Source organism: Stegostoma tigrinum, chromosome 17, assembly GCF_030684315.1.
Source record: "Stegostoma tigrinum isolate sSteTig4 chromosome 17, sSteTig4.hap1, whole genome shotgun sequence".
In the NCBI taxonomy this organism is placed as follows: Eukaryota; Metazoa; Chordata; class Chondrichthyes; order Orectolobiformes; family Stegostomatidae; genus Stegostoma; species Stegostoma tigrinum.
The window spans coordinates 61,830,075-61,849,964 of record NC_081370.1 but is presented as its reverse complement, the minus strand read 5'-3'; the positions used below and the strand labels follow the sequence as shown (position 1 = coordinate 61,849,964).

The window sequence follows — 19,890 nt, the reverse complement described above, 5'->3', positions numbered from 1 at the left end:
CGAAGGCATTGTGTGTCTGCCTGCAGCACATGGACTGCAGCGGTTCAAGAAGGCAGCTCACCATCACCTCTCAAGGGAAATTGAGGGCAGGCAATAAATACTGGCCCAGCCAGGGACACTCATATCCCCTGAATCACGAGAAGACATTGCCCTGGAGCCCAGTCCCGTGTATTGCAAAGCAGAGCGGATGGCCTTCCCTTCGGGATCTCATTGAATCAGATTTCTTTCACAAGACCATCCTTTCTGCGGTCTAATTCCTTACCTTTTCCCCGAGCTGGTTGGATTTGAATGTTCAGGCAGAACTGAATCTGTGTCTCCATAAGCCTTTATGATTTCTGGTTGGTCAACTTTGCAAACACAGCAGCTTCTCTTCATACCACAGCCACTTTGCTGTAACGTTTTAAACAATTTTCACTTGATTTCGGGTTGTTTAACTGGAAGGCGTCTCTTGGACACGCGAATCCAGCTCGAACACGGACCCGCTGTGTGTGTGGAGCTGGATGAACACAGCAGGCCAGGCAGCACCCGAGGAGCAGGAAAGCTGACGATTCGGGTCGGGACCCGATTTCTGAAGAAGAGTCCTGACCCGAAACATCAGCTTTCCTGCCCCTCTGATTCTGCCCGGCCTGCTGTGTTCATCCAGCTCCACACTGTTGTCTCTGACTCCAGCAATGGCAGTCCTTACTATCCCCACTGTATGTGTTACATCTTAAAGATGAAACAGCATCTGGGAAGTTTGTGAAGGTCATTTCGCACCTTCGCTGAGCCGTCACCCTGAGCACTAGGGGTGTCTCCCCTGAAATGGAGCTGCGGGGTTCTCTTCCTTGCTTGAAGTGAGAAAGGCAAAAGGACTTCTGGAGTACATGTTCCTGACTGATGTTAACCACAGGGTATGTCGATACAGGATTGTGTCCAAAGGTTCTGACATCTGACCACCTGTTGGCTTTAAGATGCTGGAGGATGTCATGGCACGCGCTTTGGTTCTGCAAGTGTTATTATTTGACCTGCTTCTGGAACATTTCCCGTACAACCCGTGATGTCGAGAAATTGCTTTGATCTTAAACCTAATGTCAGCGGGGAACCACTTGAGACAAGGATAAAAAAATTGCTGTAAATCAAGAACAAAAACAGAAGTTGCTGGAAAAGCTCAGCAGGTCCGGCAGCATCTGTAAAGAAAAATAAAATCCAGAGTTAACGTTTCAGGTCGGGTAACCCTTCCTCAGAACTTTGCATTTCAAGCAAGATCAGTGTTTTGTTTTTCCAGCATAAATCAAAAATAAGACCACGTTGAAGAAATCAAACAAACAACTGCGGATGCTGGAAATCTGAAATAAACGGAGAGAAATTCAGCAGGTCCGGCAGCATCAGTGGGGAATAAAATAATGTTAACGTTTCCAGTCCAGTTCGGAGGAAGGGTCACTGGACTCGACATGTTAAGACCATTTTGAAGGCGTTTGATTTCATTCTCACTAACAGAAGCGCATTTCTTATTGCGTACAAGCACCTAAAGAATTAAAATACGAGACAACGGTCCCTGCTGAATACTCACACACCGTTCACATTCCATGCCATGGTGGTGTGATCTGCTTGCCATGGCATTGGCCGCCAGAGGCGAAATGTTGAAATGAAATAATAGGTAAAACAAAAAAGAAAATTCGCGTTAAATGAGTCCACATACTTTGAAGACCTTTTTGTTGAAACCTTGCGTGGCTAATGATTCCAATCGGTAAACGTTAGGTTTTCCCAGGGTCCTGAGTGAGACACAATCAATATTTAGTCAAATGCATTATCCAAATCTGCAAGTAAATATATGCATATATACACCCGCCGCATATATATGGCCTATATATAGATATCTGTATATATTGCTATACATTCTGCATATATATATACATCGATTTAAGTACACCTAGCTTGTGCATACTGTTTCTATCTACAAGCTTCACGTGCCTATACATTTCAAAGCAGTAAAGTTTTCAAACTTAATTTCAAAACAAGTTTGTCCAGTCTAGAGCATTTGGCGCATGACTCTCTCCATGATGCGTATTCGGGAAGTTGGACTCAATGAGTGTAAAGTGGAGGGAGATAGTGATGTAATAGAGTAGGCGAGCAGATAGATATAAATATCGTGGTCAGGGGGAGACCGGATGGCTGTACTCTGAGAGGAAGAAGACTTCACAGAGAGCTCTCCCCTGATTCCCAAAGTGATCATTTGACGCGGCTTGCAAAGTTCAAATAAACTTCCCTGAGCCGCTTCTTCAGAGAGGGGGCTCCTGATGTAACCTGCAGATGTAAAGAGCAGTCCGTGCACACGCTGAGCGTTTGTGCTGCTTTTTAAATGTGCGCTCAAAATAAAGCGAGAAAGTGGAGCTAGAGTCGAGGTATTTTTAGTGCAATCGATTCTCAACCACGTGTGCACACGTTGATAAGGATGGTCCGCAAGACTACAATTCAACCGGCCTGTTTGCTTTTCCTGCTCCTCGGAGTTACCTCTGGTATAGTGCGCTCTGCCCCTGTTTCTAACCAGCCCAACGCCACCGTGGAGCGCAGATGGGAGACCCTCTTGTCTCGCTCCATGCCCCGAATCCCCGGGGAGATGAAGGAGATCAGCCGGGACACTGACTATTTACTGGGAATCAAAAGGCTGCGGCGGCTTTACTGCAACGTAGGCATCGGGTTTCATCTGCAAGTGCTGTCCGATGGAAGAGTGAATGGAACTCACGATGAGAGTCGGTACAGTAAGTATTAGCCCCGTGTACCACTAGATGTAACCATGTGCGGGCTAGCATAGTCTCTGTACACCTCGACATATATTCTACCGCCTTTCGCTTCGATTTGGGGTTGATAGACTTACTTTCTTTAAAAACAAATGTGTATTTATTTCCCTGGGACACCGGAGGATCGTCCAGAAAATATCGGTTGCTCACAGAGACATTTCTGATGCACAATCAATCGATTTCATGGATGTTTCTAACGCAGTGCATGGAAGGGAATTAAGCCAACTCATTAACAGGTTCATGATAACGTGTGGAGGTAACCAGCAGCTTGTTAGATGGTAACAAGTGTCCCTCAATCAGAAGGTTCAGCCAGTGTTTTCGGTCTCACTAACTCCTGGGAAAGGTGGGTCTGGGTGAGGTGCCGTGTGTTAGTTACTGTTTCTGCCGTTACATTAACTACGCTGGTCCCTTAACATATGCAAATAGGGAAGGTCCCTCTGTGAATTATGTACTTAAAGCGGCAGAAAGTACAGTTGCTGCCAGTTCCCATATTACGGGGAGACTGCTGCCTGCAATCCATGAGCAAAACCATTTCCCTAACCGCTCGGTCAAACACTCAATGCGGCTGGTTTCTTCCCGGAACCCGCTCAGGGCGAGATTGTATTTATATGTTTGCATCTTCTCTTCTGATGTGGAACATAAATCAGGTGTTCGGAGTCCCTGAGCATCTGGGCCTTGGCTGATCGGTGCAGCGTTTACCGTATGCGAGAGCTTTCTAATCCTGCAGGAGATTATTGTCAGAGGATCAAACACCCCCGAACAGTCTGGCGCAGATTGTGGTTTTCATTGTTTTTGTTTCGCAATGAAAGCAGGAAGCAGGTTGACATGTTTTGTTTTCTCTGTACAGGTCTTTTGGAAATCTCTCCCGTGCAGAGGGGAGTAGTGAGCCTACTCGGTGTGACCAGTGGGCTGTTTGTGGCAATGAATAGCAAAGGCAAGCTTTACGGATCTGTGAGTACAAGCGAGTCAGTCTGCGAGATCTTTCCTATCACTCCCTGATGACATGCCAGTGTGTACTCAAGAAGACACTTTGAAGGTCTATTATGTACGATCTGGCCACTGGACGCTAACCACATTCTTAAGGAGCCCTGTGCATATTTTAGTGATGTGGAGGTGCCGGTGTTGGACTGCGGTGAACAAGGTCAGAAATCAAACGACACCAGGTTACAGTCCAACAGGTTCATTTGAAATCGTAAGCTTTCGGAGCAACGCTATGATTTCAAAGAAACCTTTTGCTCCATCACGTGGTGTCGTGTAACTTCTGGCCTTATATTTTATTGTGTGTTGGATAGGAAGGGGGTGGGGATGTGAGTGAAATATAGATCGATGCTGCAGCCGTGGATCAGCTCGCCAGTCTTTCAAGGGCATTCCATTCTTTGCATTACCAGCCGGCACATGCATCTACTGCCCTACCCAGTGTAAAATAGAATCACTCAGCGTGGACCACCCATATTGTACAGTCTTCCCACATCTAGAATAGTGTCTGTCTTCCCGAGAGTTTAGACTGTTAGGCAAGATTCCGACCTACCAAATAAAAAAAAGGATGCTGTAAATTAGAGACAACAAAAAAAACAGATATTGCCGGAAAAGCTCAGCAGGTCTGGCAGCACCTGTGGAGAGAAATCAGAGTTAACGTTTCCGGTACGGTGACTCTTCCTCAGAACGGATGGTAGCTAGGGAAATGTCCGTTTACATACAGAAGGTACAGAGGGGGAGGGTGTATGGAGTAAAGGATAGTTGGGGCTGGAACCCACAGAGACAGAAGAACAGCGGGACAAAAATAAGTGGATCTGTGACAACTGGTTGTGGAGTAGGGGCAAGGACATGGGAGAGCTTGGGCCCTAAAGCTGTTGCCTGCCACTTCAATATACCACCCTCTTCCCTGGGCAACATCTCTGTCTCTGGCTTGCTGCAGTGTTCTAGCGAAGCTCAGCGTAAACTGGAAGATCAACGCCTCATTTTCTGCTTGGGGACCCTGCAACCTTCAGAACCCAATATCGAGTTCAATAATTTTAGAGACTGAGCTCTCCCGTGTCCTAGCCCCTACCCGCAAAGCCAGGTCTTATTATCACATGGTCTGCCATTACACGCCATCCATTGTCAGTCACAAACACTTCCCATTAACAGCTATTCACCTTCCTCGCCTGATCATCATCCATTCCTTTCTCTGTCCAACTGCTTTTCTCACCCCTTGGGGCTCTATTCCCCACCTATCATTTACTCCTTACCCTCTTCCCCCTATCTTCTGCATATAAACTGATATTTTCCTAGATATCATCATTTCTGAGGAAGGATCATTAGACCTGTAACTTTAACTCCGATTTGTCTCTTCAGATGCTTCATCTCCAGCAAATTCTGTTTTTGCATCCTAACTACGAAGTCTTGCACCATTTTACTTGTCACCTGAGAATATTTCTTTTTACTATGTCCCCTTCGGGGCAACTTGTTAGGTTTCACTGGTTTACTGTTGGGGCATGTGCCATCACTCAGGAAGGTATTACTCCTCAGTATCACCATTGAGGAGATTCTCGTTCAACTTCGTTGGAGCAAGCCTGGTTCCATCTGAGGGACCGGAGAACAGGGGTCTCCAGGCGAGATCTGCATGTTATTCAAACAGAGAAAGGCCCAAGCAGGAACAGCATTAAAAAAAAGAATGAAAATAACAACACGTTTCAGTTAAACTTTGGAGATGTGGCCCTTGAGCTGACCATGAGCTGCTATTGTTTACACAGAAACTACCATAATGATCACAGGCAAAGGAAGCTGATGAGCAAATATTGAGAGCCAGCAGCAACTAACCAGGCAGATGCTGGGAGCTGAGCACCTTCCAAAGACGCACTACGATGCTACTGGAGAAAATGAAGGGGTCCCCTAGATCCCTGATAAATACAGAACAGCCAAATCCCCAGAATTGTTGATAACAAGGTGTAGAGCTGGATGAACACAACAGGTCAAGCAATCTTAGGAGCAGGAAAGCTGATGTTTCAGGCCTAGACCCTTCATCTGATGACGGGTCTAGGCCCGAAACGTCAGCTTTCCTGCTCCTGAGATGCTGCTTGGCCTGCTGTGTTCATCCAGCTCCACACCTTGTTATCTCGGATTCTCCAGCATCTACAGTTCCCATTATCTCTCCACAGAATGGTTCACTGGATTAGTGAAGTAAAGTCAGAAGTCACACCACACCAGGTTACAGTCCAACAGGTTTATTTAAAATCACAAGCTTTCACTGCGCTGCTCCTTCATCAGGTGCAGAAGCTTCATCCGACTAAGGGGCTAAGCGGGGGCTACGCGGACAAAGCTTGTGATTTCAAATAAGCCAGTTGGACGATAGCCTGGTGTCGTGTGATTTCTGACCTGGCCTACCTCAGTCCAACACCAGCGCCTCCGCATTATTAGTGAAATAAAGATGCCTCGTGATAGCTAACGTCAACAACGTAAGGCAAGGTTGTAAGAAACTACAGGTTACAAGTGTTGTTAAAAAAAACTTGCGGTGCAGACGCCTTTCGACATCGCGAGACCCAGAGTCTCGATCGGCGTGGCATCACTCAGTGCGTAAACTTCCGAGTGTTATCTTCCTGTGTACACGGGAGAATAAATGAATTGGACCTCCGTGGTTTTGCAATAGGAGATTAAGCAGCCACAAAAAGTCCCACTAAGAACTGTCTTCTTACGTTCCAGGCATACTACAGTGATGAATGCAAATTCAACGAAATACTGCTACCCAATAATTATAACGCCTACGAGTCCAACGCATATCCAACCATGTACATGGCGTTAAGCAAAAACGGCAAAGCAAAGAAGGGGAACAAAGTGTCTCCGATAATGACAATGACTCATTTTCTACCGAGAATCTGAGAGGGGCTCACCTCAGAATTTAACCTCAGGAGGGAAGGACTAACTGTAGGTTGGGGGCTTAACCACGGTCGGTGCACTTTCAGGAAAGCTTTATGCAAGATGAGTAGGTGTATCATATATTTAAATTAATTGTGACTAAATATTTATGGATGTATATTTTGTTCAGAAGGTTTATTTATAGTTGTGCTGGTTTTATATTTCTGCAAACGTTGTGCAAAGAAAGATACAAATGTGATGCATCGTGTGTTTTAGACTTTGTCACAGGTGTGCTTCTCATGTTTAAAACGTGAAACTGAATTCCTTTATACAATGGGTTTGCACTGGTGTAATGGAGGTCCGTGTTGTGTTCGTTTTTAATTAATCGTTTTTTTTGGCACAGAGTCTTAGTCTTCACCCATGAGGTTTGGTAAATCTGTTCATTTTTACATATCTGCTTGTGACAATGCTTGGTATCTGACCTCCGTTGTGTGGCGTTGCTGTGTAATTTCAATGGAATCCGTCTACTTCTGGTACGGAAAGTACAGTGTTGAAGTCCTAACCCTCAAATCTGTTTTTAGATCTGCTGCTGCTGAACTTTGAACTCTCCTGCAGTCAATCTTTGTCAGATCTTCAGGTCAGAAGCTATCCTTAACCTACCTACAGGCTTCAACATTTTAGTATTGTAAGCGACCAGATGCTTCAAAGGAGCATTTTCAATCCTATTTATGGCACTTCAAAGAACAATTTGATTTGGACCCAGTTTGTAACGTTAATATACCTCACAGACACTAAATAGTTTTTCTTTTTACCAACCCACACTAATAAACATACCAAAGCATCTGCAATGAATCTTGGGCAAAATTTAATTTTGTGGAGGAGATGTAAAAAGCTGCTGCTTTCTTGTAGATTTCCATTCCTTCATTCAAATAATAATCTACCTCATTTTAAGAACCCTGAACAAAACAAAGATATAATCTCCTCCCAAAAGCTGCATAATAATTCAGGACTGAGAGTTTGCCCCTGAAATATTGTCAGTGATCTTAAGTCAACAAACTACCATATGTAGCCAAGGGTAGCCAGTGAGGCGTCTATTGCATCCTAGTTGAGCCTTGTCACGTTTGAGCTATCTTTACCCAGTGATTTACTTTTAGTACGGATAATCATGGTGAAAATATTTGCAGACAGCTGTTAGACTGCACTATATGGTCATTGCGTAACCCTATATTTTCTTTATATATTTTTCAAACCGAACCTCCGCACTCCAAGCAAAAGAAAACAGCAGCACGTTTTACTCAAACAATACGTTTGGGGGTGAGTGGGGTGGTGACGGAGGTTGATGCTGGTGTTGAAATCAACCATCCCCTTTCAGAGTTTCACCTAAAATAAAGAAACAAATGTCCATTCATGCATGGAACTGAGGGTGCAGTTAGATATCTCAAATGGGGACTGTCACAAAAGTTCAGACAGAGATTCTGAAGCCCTTCATTAAACAACTTCTGCCCCCTCTGCTGCTATGGTGAGGTTAGGGAGGAGAGTGAAAAGCCTTGGGCTTGACACTTCATCGATCCAGCCATAACAGAAAGTTCAGTTCAGTTTTCAACATTCCTTTTGATAAGCTGCTACTCAGTGTTTTCTAGAACTTTTAAGGGTCCTCAATGTTTTAATTAGGGTGAACTGCTGGAAGGACGGTACTCAAATCCAAAATGAGACTGGCAAAATTGTTATCAGGGTGAGGTTAACACTTTCTGCCTGTGTTTTCTTTTAATTGAAATATCTGCATACTAACGCATCCATTTGTGGTCCTCTGCTTTGTCCTCAGTGGGGTCAGTGTGTGAACATTTGGTGAGTGAATTGCTGGTGTTTTGTGTTCGTTAGGATACTCTGTATAATTTGAATCATTGTCATCATCCTGAGGCATAAATATCTGTTACTTGTTGGAGGCATGTTTCCAGTTTGCTTAATTTGACATTAAATTAAATTTACATTCTTCATTGGCACAACACATGTAGACCTAAGGTTCAAATTATTACTGAGACAACGGGGTGGGAATTTTGCAGGAGACAATGCATTTACCAGCAATAAATAACAATAAGGAATCCAAAAATACACACAGGAATCTGAAATAGAAAGAAGGAATCTGCTGGAAGAACACAACAGGTGAAAAAAAACTTGTTGGGTTTAGAGACTTTGCCAGACAACATTTTCATTTCAAAACGTGGTTTATGCCATTTACATGACAATATTCAGTTTGTATTTTTTACAGAAATATTTGGTATACTTTTGTTTTCTGACAGTGTAGCATTCTGATAATATTCCCTTCCAAATTACACTCAGTACAGTATATTTATGTTTGTTACAGCCTGTAATAAAACCTATGCATTTCTATTAACTAGTACTCTACTTCCAGGTTGCTATCTTATGCTGGGTCAGTGTTAGTCTAGCATTTTGAAATGCAGAGAGTCAGTGAGGAGATAGTTAGTTGAACTTGTTATGCTGACTAGCTGTCTTGCAGGTCCCTGATAATTATGCCTTGGCATGTATAGGCACTGAGATTTTAGAGTACTACTTGATATGGTTGTCAAATAATATTTAAGCTTTAAAATGTGTTGGAATGTGTCTGTAGTTTTATACAGCTGATGTTTAATATTGTATATGTATGTGCTGTGCACATTGGAAGGAATTATCTAAATGAAAGCTTATCTTTACCTGTGCCAGTGTATGAATTAAAAGTAATTTTAAAGTATTTTCTGAAATTGTGCTGTTATTGATATGACTAACATGAACCAATTTTAAGCATGATCTTGAAATCTTGGTGCAAAGAGAGAAAAGAACTAAAAGGATGAAACACACAGAAATGATTCTCCAGGTTTCAGTGTGCTCTTAGTTTTGTGTTGTATCTGTCGTGGATTCTGATCACTGTGGCACCATGGAGATATGGAAATTCTGGAGACAGTCCTGAAAATAACAGTGACACTGATTCCCAACATCAGAAGATGGGATCATGAAAAAAAGAATGTTAAACTTGGAATTTTTCAGCTTTGAAAGAGGAGAAATGAATGGCGATCTTAGATGGGTCAATAAAGTGGAAATAACATAGAAAATGCAAATCTGGGCACTAAATTAAACCATGACAGTAAGACAAGTGGACAGAGAAATTTGAGTTTGTCTGACTTATGGACAAACACATTTTTTGTACTGTCACTGGTGACAATTTAATAATTCACTATTCCCTTTAGAAACCAACAGTATACTGTTTTACAACATACTTGAAATATCTGTAGCTTCAATGGATTTCTTAGTTTGTACCTGTCTGTTAAGTATCATTTAGTATAAAGAGTGTTGGTTGGTGCAGTTGTTAAGAGTGTGGGAGAATAATGCCACCAACTTTCAAATGCCTCAAAGGTCTTGCCCATTACCTCCAGCTACCTGCCACAATGTCATTTCTCTGTAATATCCTCACAGTCCCACAATTTTTCAAGACTTCTCTGCTCCTGCAATTCTCAAATGACATGCCTTCCCTATACCAGCAGATGGTAGATCTTCTTACCTTGCTGTATCATTGCAGTAAAATATAAGATCATAAGATGAATTAGGCCATCAAGCTCATCACTTCTACTCAACCATTCAGTGTGATTATGGCTGATGAAAACCACTTTCTTGCCTTCTTCACAACCATGTTAAAAATTATTGCATATACTATTCAAAAAAAACCTACATGATTGCAATTGATTTTATTACTGAGCTGGCGTTTCTACCCATTCCACTGTGAGCATAACTGTGTGTTGGATTCTAAGCATTGAATAAAGCAGTTTTCTGAGTAGCAACACTGTCCAACCAGACTCTTATAAACAGTAAACAACATGTTTGTGCCTACTGATTTACCTTGCCATCCAGAGTTTCCCCTCCCCTTTTATGTCTTAATCTCAAGTAAAACCATTATCCTCTCTGATGAAGGGTCTAGGCCCGAAACGTCAGCTTTTGTGCTCCTGAGATGCTGCTTGGCCTGCTGTGTTCATCCAGCCTCACATTTTATTATCCTCTCTTGCTCTCTCATTTTTGTTGTCCTCCCAAAAGTGTCTTATCTACAATCCCCTAAAGACAAGGGGCAGAGTCTTGAAGGATTTGGTCAACAGTTGGTTTAACCATACATTTGTCAGATTAGGCTGGATAATTTGAAGAAACTCAGGTCATGTTCTCATTTGCGATAACCATTGATTATTCCAAGAATATCCTGAATCTCAATGGTAATCCCTGGCTCCTTCTCTCTATTGCAGACTATCTTCTTAATCTGTTTTCTCTTGTTGCCTCCATCCTCAACTCCAATAAAAAGCCTAGGGAGCTAATGGATTTCTTTGTCATTGAAATGATGGTAATCCGACCAGATGCCTCTACCATGACTCTTTTTTACACGAGCCCACCCACCAAATTTCCTTTAATGATCCATTCTGCCTTACCTCTGAACTCACATTTTTATCTAATGTTTCTCCTATATGCCCTCATGTCCTCTCTGAAATCATCTCTTATATGTGGCCCCACTTCCTGCTCCTCTGATGCAATTCCCATTGAATTGCTGATCACCCAATGTCCCCTCCCGGCCTCCATGGTAGCCAATGTTGCAAACAGTTCACCCTCTCTGTGTAAAAGCAAAATATTGTAGATGCAGAAAATCTGAAATAAAAATAGAAAGTGCCAGAGAAACTCAACTGGTCTGGCAGCACCTATGGCAAGAATAAGAGTTAAGATTTGAGTCCAATATGTCTCTTCCACTGAAGAAGATCTGTTCTGAAGAAAAATCATAACGCACTTGAAAATTTAGATCTGTTTCTCTCTCCACAGATGCTGCCTGACCTGATGACTTTGTCTTCATATGTTCTCTTTTAAACTTGCCTTCTGCACTAGAAGATAGGCTTTGAGCCTATCATCTTTCCAAACTGCCACCCTATCTCCAAACTGATTTTTTTCTTGAAAGCCCTTGAACAAAGCCTCCCAAATCCTTTCTGATTATTCCTTCAACTCCATGTTTGAAACTGTCCAAATAGGCTTCACACATTCCACACACTGAAACTGCTTAAATCAAAGACCCAAATAATGTTACATGTGCCAGCGACAAGTGTACACGCTCCCTTTTACGTGTCTTGTCCGAACTGCGAACATTGACATGATCGATCACACCATCTTCCTCCAACACCTTTGCACTGTCACCCAACTCTCACACGTGTGCTTTCCTATCTGCCTAATTGTAGGCAGAAAACAACTTGCGATGGCTTCTCTTCCTGTTTCTACGCTGTTACTTCTGGTACACCCCAAGGATCTCTATTTGTCGCCCTCCTATTCCCCAGTTACATATTGCCCTTCCATAACAGGCAACAATGTCAATTTTATACATGAATACCGAGAGCACCTAGTTCTACACCAGCCACTTACTCTACTGCTGGTAGATTATCGGATTTGCACATCTAATATGAAGTTCTCGACGAATAGATATTTCCCCTAATTTAACATTGCAAAGTCTTGAAGACATTGTTTTTAGATTCCCCATTCTTAACTCCATTCACTAATTATCAACTTTGTGGCAGCAGTCTGAAACTGATCCAGTTTGTTCATAACCTTACAGTGACATTTGATGCTGAGGTGAGCATTTGAGCTTAGATTCATGCCATGCACCTCAGTGTCATTGCCTGGTACCGCTCCCCACCCCCCCCCCCCCCCCATCAGCTCATCTACTGCTGAAAACTTTATTCATGCCTTCGATTTCTCGAAAGCATTCCCGGTTGGACTCTGACCTTCAACCTTGAGGTCACGTCGATTCCAAATGTTTAATTTTCAGGAGGTTCCATCCATTTATCACTGTGGAGCTGGCTCACCTTCATTGGCTCCCAGTCAAGGAATATCTTAACTCTTAAAACTCATCCTAGTTTCACCCATTCTCCCCATGGTCTTATCCAGAATAAACCCATTAACCATTGCCCCTCCATCCCCACCCCATTTCCTCACAGTTGTCTAATAAAGTGCCTCACTTTCCTCTTTACTGTGTGCCTTAAATGCTATGTCCTTGCTCAATGGCATGTTCACAAGGTCCAGTAGCTAAAATTACAATGATCTTGTTTTGCTGGTTGTTAAATTTACCTGAAGCTTCAGGATTTTTATCAGCCTCTGCAGAACCTTCTACCACTAGCAAGCACGCCCTTCTCCTCCCTCCCCATCACATACTCTTGAGCAGAAGCAAGTTATCTCTGACCCTGAAGGATACAAAAGGAGAAGAGAAGAGGCATATGTGATCAGGTTTAAGAGAAAGTTTCATATGCATTTTCAAAGTTATACATTCTGTCCTTACTTTTAATAATCCATCGTAGGTTTACAAGCCTGCAATTTAAATAATAATTGCCGATGTAAACTGCCAAACTGTAATTATATCTTCCTGCCAGGGGTCACAGTGCAGCTGTGATGAGGCTGGAGGATTCCATTACTCAGGAATTCTCCATTACAAATGAGACAACAAAAACTATTTAATGTAAAGAAATAGCTTGAATTTATAAAGTCCCTTTGATGACCTCAGACATCCCAGGGTGTTTTACAATCCTTGGAGTACTTTTGAAATGCAATCCACACTGTAATGTAAAATTTGCAGTTGTCAATTTTTGCAGTGGACAAAGTTGAAAGTGTATACAGATGTAAGATATTGAGTAGGTTATAAATTGGTTATAAACAGATACAAATGCACTGAACATGGTACGGAAAAGTTTTACAAGAACGATACAATAATTCGGTAGTACAACTCATAAAGACTGAACCAGTTGAGGCACAATCTCCATAAAGAAGGCTGAGAGGGGTGACCTATAAATGCATTTTGATAGAGTAAACACAAAGAAGATTTTTCCATTTGTGGGAAGTCAATAAATGAGGGCCATAATTATAAGGTAATTACTAACAAATCCAATAGGAAATTCAGGGGAATCATCATTACAAAAAAAATGTTTAGAATGAAGAACTCACTACCACAAGGAATATTTGAGGTAATTAGCATAGATGCCTTTTGTGAAAATATAATAGGCATGCCAGGGAGAAAGAGAAAGAATCTTGTTCTGAAGAGGTTAGAGGAAGCGAGGTAGAAGGACATTTATCTGGAACATAAACACTGACATAGATTAGTTGGGCTGAATGATCTGCTTTTATGCTGTAAATGCCCTGTAATAAACACGCACATTCAGGCCTTTTCATTCTTTTGGATTTGAGATTTTGGTTTGTCCTGTATTCTTCTCCACATTTTACAATTTATGACTGTTTCGTGTAGGAATTCATTTGTACACCTTTACATCAAAGAATAACAGGTAATTAATATGACTGTGAGATTAACCTTGGCATGCAACAAGTAGCTTTGGTAGTTTTTCCAGATTAAATATTATCAAAAATCACTATGTGTATAAATTGCAGTATTTTCTTTCTCAGTAAAATATTTTAGTGATTAATTAACCTGTGTATTACTTTTATCTTGAACCATAATGTGTATTTTCCACAATGTGTAAAATTAAATAACTAGGTGCTGTACTGAATTATTTTAAAATATTTACTTGTTGTCAGTGAAAATAAGACTGCTATAAAAATTTGTTACATATCATTTTGTCTCATAGCTGAATGAGCAGTTGTTGAATAGCAGTAGAGCAAACACCAATGTTCAGAGTACTTTCTCATTTATAAATTATCCTCAGACAGCAGAGGTTCTCTTTTATACTGAGATAACAAGGTGCAGAGCTGGATGAACACAGCAGGCCAAGCAGCATCAGGGGAGCAGGATGGCTGGCGTTTCAGGCCTAGACCCTTCTACAGAAAAGACCCTTTTTCTGAAGAAGGGTCCATGCCTGAAACGTCAGCCTTCCTGCTCCCCTGATGCTGCTTGGCCAGCTGTGTTCATCCAGCTCTGCACCTTGTTATCTCAGATTCTTCAGCATCTGCAGTTCCTATCTTCTCTTTTATACTGCCATTTAATGGGATTAGCAGCCCATTTGTAAATTTTACTGATAAACAACTCTAAATCACATTCCTTGACATATCTCACACCGTTATGCCTATAATGATCAATAAAATATTTGCATGTTTGCAAGTAATATGTGTAGGATCAAACCACAGGATAAAGGAAAATCGTTTGCCACGGTGTCAGATAAAGTAGTTAGAATTCAGACTCTTCTGTAATCTATTGCTGTAAACGTATTCATTTAATCATTCGCGTACAGTCAGATAGCACGTCAGCAGATCCTTCGGTTCTACCAGTCCATGCTGACCATAATTTCAAACTAAACAAGTCCCATCTTCCTGTGCTTGAACCATGTCCCTCCAAATATTTCTTATTCATTTAAAGTGCTTTTGAGAAGATTTGTGGCTTTGGTTCTGGATGAGGTTGTGGACTTGCTCGCCGAGCCAGTGTGTCTGTTTGCAGGTGTTTTGTCACCCTGCTAGGATGCACCTCTGGTGAAGCGCTGGTGTTCTGTCCCACTTGCTATTTGTAAGCCTCGGTTTGCTGGGGTGGTTGGCAACACTTTGGGTTCTGTTTCTCAGTGGTTTGTGTATTGGGTCCAGTTCAATGTGTTTGTTGACAGAGTTCCGGTTGGAATGCCAGGCCTCCAGGAATTCCCTGGCATCTCTCTGTTTTGCTTGTGTTTTTCCAGTTGAATTTGTGTCCTTCTTTGTCAGTGTGTTTTGAAACCGGTGAGAATTGGTTGTGTCTCTTGGGGGCTCATTGGTGTATGTTTATCCTTAAAGTCAGTTTTCTTCCAGTTTGGCCTCTGTAATGTTTCTCACAGTCCTTGCATGGTATTTTGTATATTACATTGGCTTTATTAGCTGTGGGTATGGGATCCTTTATGTTTGTCAGTAGTTGTTGCAGGGTGGTTATTGGTTAGTTGGCTACTCTAATACCTGAGGGACTGAGTAGCCTTGTGGCCATCTCTGATATGTCCCTGATTTATGGTAGGGTGACTCGTGTGTCCGGCCATGTTGTGTCTTCTTGTTGTGGTTTGTTATGGAGGTAACGGTGAATTGTGCTTTTTGAGTATCCATTCATTTTAAAAAACTCCATATAAGGGGTCTTGTTCTATGTTGCACAATTCCGGGTTGCTGGAGTGTGTTGTGGCTCTTTTGAACAATGTCCTGATGCAACTTCATTTATGGGTGTTGGGATGGACAACACATATGGACCAGATACTTATTACACCAGCAACCACCCTGACATCCATAAACAGAGCTTCTTCAGGACATTATTCAAACTAGCCACAACACCCTGTAGCAACCCGGAATTGCGCCAAGCAGAACAGGAGCACTTATATGGAGCTTTTAAAAGGAATGGATACCCAAAATGCACAATCTGCCATTACCTCTGTGACAGACCACAGTAAGAAGACACAACACAGCCAGACACACTAGTCACCCTACCATATATCAGAGATGACCACAAGACTACTCAGACCCCTGGGTATCAGGGTAACCCACAAACCAACAACCACCCTGCGACAGCTAAGGACGAATGTAAAGGATCCCACCCACAAATGACAAAACTGACATAAAATGCAAAATACCATGCAAGAACTGTAAGAAACAATACATACAGCAAACTGAAAGAAAACTGACAATAAGCTACAGGAACACCAACTAGCCACTGAGAGATTAAACCAATTCTCACCGGTCTCAATACACACGGACAATGAGGGACACAAATTTGACTGGGACAACACATCCATAATAGCACGAGCCAAACAGAGACATGCCAGGGAATTCCTGGAGGCCTGGCATTCCCACCAGAACACCATCAACAAACACAGTGAACTGGACTCAATATATAAACCACTGAGAAACAGAGCAGGAACTAATATGAGCCACCCCAGCAAGCCGAGGCAGATAAATAGCAAGTGGGACAGAACACCGATGCTTTTCACCAGAGGAGCATTGGCGATGTTATCTAGCAGGGCAATGAAACGTCTGTAAACAACCTAATTTCTCATTCATGGGCTTATTCAAATGTCATTTAAACTGTAACAGCATCCATCTCTTCCTCTGGAAGTTCACTGCACGCATAAACCACTTTTTATTAAACCCTTGTCCTCACATTTTAAAAATGCCCCTTAGTCTTCAGAGCCCTCCACCCTAAGGAAAAGATACCTTGCATTCACCTTATCTATAGTTCTCATGATTTTGTAAACCTCTAAGGTCACCCCTCAATCTCCCATGGTCCAGTGAAAAAAGTCCCAGCCTTTCCAGCTTCTCCTTATAACTCAAACTCTCCATTCTCACCAACATCCTGGGAAATCTTTTCTGAACTCTTTCCAGCTTAATAACGTCCTTCTTGTAACAGGGCAAACAGAACTGCACACAATAGTCCAGAAGAGACCTCACCAACATTCTGTATAAACCTCAACATGATGTGCCACCTCCGACGATCAAAGGTCTGATCAATGAAGGTAAGCATGTTAAACACTTTCTTAACCACCCTGTCTACCTGTGATGCAAAATTCAAGGAATTATGTACCTGAACTCCTAGGTCTCTCTGTACTACAACATTTCAACATTTCTTTTTCAAAAATTTTTCTTCACATTTCATATACCCCACCAATAACTTGATTTTAAAAACAATTGTTCTTGTGTTCAAATCCCTCCAATGTATCACCCCTTTCTATTTCTGTTACATTTTTCTGACCTACAACTTTCCAGAAGCTACTGCTTCTTTTAACACATGTGCTCACCACTGTTTCTTGCCCACCATTGATCAGCATAACTTCTACCATATGATGTTACAGTCTGGAATTCCTTCTCCAAACCAATCTTTGCCTCTTTACACTTTTAAATTGCTCATAAATGTGTGTCTCCAATCAAATATTTGGCAACCTTTCCTGATATTTTGATTCAGCGTCATTTATTTTTGTTTCAACATGCTCCTGTACAGTGTGTTGGGATATTTTACTACTCTAAAGCAATATATAAATGCCAAAAGTTGTTTTTGTTAATCCAGTGTGTCAGTAGATCTTGACAAGACATCATAATCATTCTAAATCTTTGTGGCTTGGTAGAGCAAGTTGTGATATTACCCGTAATTATTTACATGGTAATTTTGCCAAGTAATGCCATAGATCAAATGAGTAACCAGCAAATTGATGCAGATTTTACCAGGATATTGATCTGTCTCTGCCACAATAAAGGTGGGAAACATCAGAAACAGTGTAGCCAACAGCCAATGAGGCAATGAAAAAGAACCGATAGTAGTCATCATAACGTTTCTTCGTGTTGAATTGATGTTTTTAAATCCCATACAAAGTCTGAACATACTTGTGGATACCAAGAGGATACGTTTTTGGAAGGTACTTATGCCCAACACCATTTGTGTCACAGTCCGATCCACTGAGACGTGAAGGCCACTCTGCAGATTCAGTGTGAGTCTGTCTGAATGAAGAGCTAGGCCTCCACACTCACATTCTGTGTTCACCTGGATGTCTACCAGAGGCGGAGGTTGGACAGGATTACCTGTCTTTACAAATACAGCTGCTGTGTATAAAAAGCAACAATTCTTCACTGGCAGCACATCCGGCCAATCAGCTGAAATTGGATAGAGACGACAGTTTTTGTTTAATCAATCATTCACGCAGTTGGTGGGTTTATGATTGTCCAATAACAAGAAAGGCAAAAACATTTTCAAAGGGGAAATGCAACAGGCACTTGGCAAATCTCTTAAATTGTTTTCAACAACATGATCTATTTATTTAAGTCATGTCAAAACATATTAACAGATTGCTTGTCTTAATATCATTGCACTGTAAATGAGCTGAGTGCAGCTTTTAACACTCTCCCACATTAAACAGTTTGCCAAAAATCCCTCTTCCACAATGAACGACGCTCCCCGCCCCTCCCCAGAATATAGATTATTCTATTTCAGTTTATCGTGGTCTTTGTTTGTAGTGGTCAGAAGGTGTTGGGTTCCAACCATACTTTGGAGAATCAACAATATCATCCAGGCTGACCCTTCAGTGCAGTAACGAGTGAGTGTCACACCACTGGAAGGTTAACCTTTGAAATGAGCTGTTAAATTAATGTTTTATTCACCAGCCCAGTAAATTTTGGTGATCCCAGTCTACCTTTTGTCAAAAGAGCAGGGTTGTCCTGATGCTAAAAGCACTATTTGCCTTTAATCCACTGGAAATAACAATATTTGGACATTATCTCATTGTTTGCAACTGTGATGACATATTAAAACTGCTTTATTGACTGTAAAATTGTTTGATACATGTTCTGGATGTGACAGGCACGATGTAAATACAAGTTGTTTCAACAGAAGTTTGCATTTACTTAATGTCTGTGATGCAATAATGCACTCCAAGTGTAAGGATGTGTGAGGCCAATGTTGGAGAAATACAGATATCTTACTGTAGTGATTTATATATCCACCTGAATATTTGGAAGAAATTTGTTTTCTCAACCCACAAATTCATTATAATATGGAGTAAGTGGTGTGAGTACCAAAGATACTGTAGGGGGAAGGTTAGATAAAAACACCAGAGAGAATGGGAGCAATAGAACTGGAGGAGTCTCAAGCGAAACAGAAGTCACTTATAGGCCAAACCAAGTGAGGACAGCAGATTTCCTTTCCTAAGTGACGTTTTAACCAGATTTGATTTTCCAAGAATCAACAATGGCTTCAGAATGATCGTTACACTTTTGATTCCAGAAATTTCACTGATTTCAAATTAACTGGGTTAAGGATTCAAACCAAAGTCTCCAGAATATTACCTGGGTTTCTATATTATAAGCCTCGTGATAATACCACTGGGCCTTCATCCCTGTGTCACTATTAGCTATAATTCCTTTCTTGAACATCACTTGTTAAAGAATCCTGATTGTGCTAACAACCAATATAAGATTGTTAGCTGACACTTTGGCTTATTTCGGCATGCTAGAAGGTATGTGCATATACACAAAGGGCTCTGCCCTTTGTAATCAGAAAAAGAAATCCACAAAATGTGCCTTTTTCAACTAAAGAAAAGCTTGGGGATAGCAATTTCTTGATGCAATGAGAGTTGACTTGCCTGGTTTGAATTTATCAAAGGACTGTAAGTTAACAGTTCACTGGTCCATTTCCTCATGGCATTGTCTCTACCAATCAGGGTCTGTGGCCAATCAATCAGCACCCGCTTTTTGTGCAATATAAATTGATGTTCCCTTTGTGTTTTAACATAAAACTAGGAGCAGGAGAGGGCCTTTCAGCCCCTTGAGCCTGCTCCATGATTTAAAATGATCATGGCTGATC

The 19,890-nt window shown here is 41.6% G+C and overlaps 1 protein-coding gene across 1 annotated transcript; it reads left to right on the top strand.

The window, feature by feature from the left end:
- The first annotated feature begins 2,316 nt into the window (after positions 1-2,316).
- On the top strand, positions 2,317-9,278 carry fgf4 (fibroblast growth factor 4). The gene is made up of 3 exons (XM_048545773.1): positions 2,317-2,738; positions 3,625-3,728; positions 6,456-9,278. Exons 1-3 carry the CDS (start codon positions 2,432-2,434, stop codon positions 6,630-6,632), a joined length of 588 nt encoding a protein of 195 aa, XP_048401730.1. The 5' UTR covers positions 2,317-2,431; the 3' UTR covers positions 6,633-9,278.
- Positions 9,279-19,890: the final 10,612 nt, after the last annotated feature.

Excerpts from the sequence above, each read along its gene's own strand:
- fgf4 (XM_048545773.1), top strand. The coding sequence starts at position 2,432 with ATGGTCCGCAAGACTACAATTCAACCGGCCTGTTTGCTTTTCCTGCTC. Across the intron at positions 2,739-3,624 it reads TCACGATGAGAGTCGGTACA|GTCTTTTGGAAATCTCTCCC; the intron begins GTAAGTATTAGC and ends TTCTCTGTACAG. Across the intron at positions 3,729-6,455 it reads AAGGCAAGCTTTACGGATCT|GCATACTACAGTGATGAATG; the intron begins GTGAGTACAAGC and ends CTTACGTTCCAG.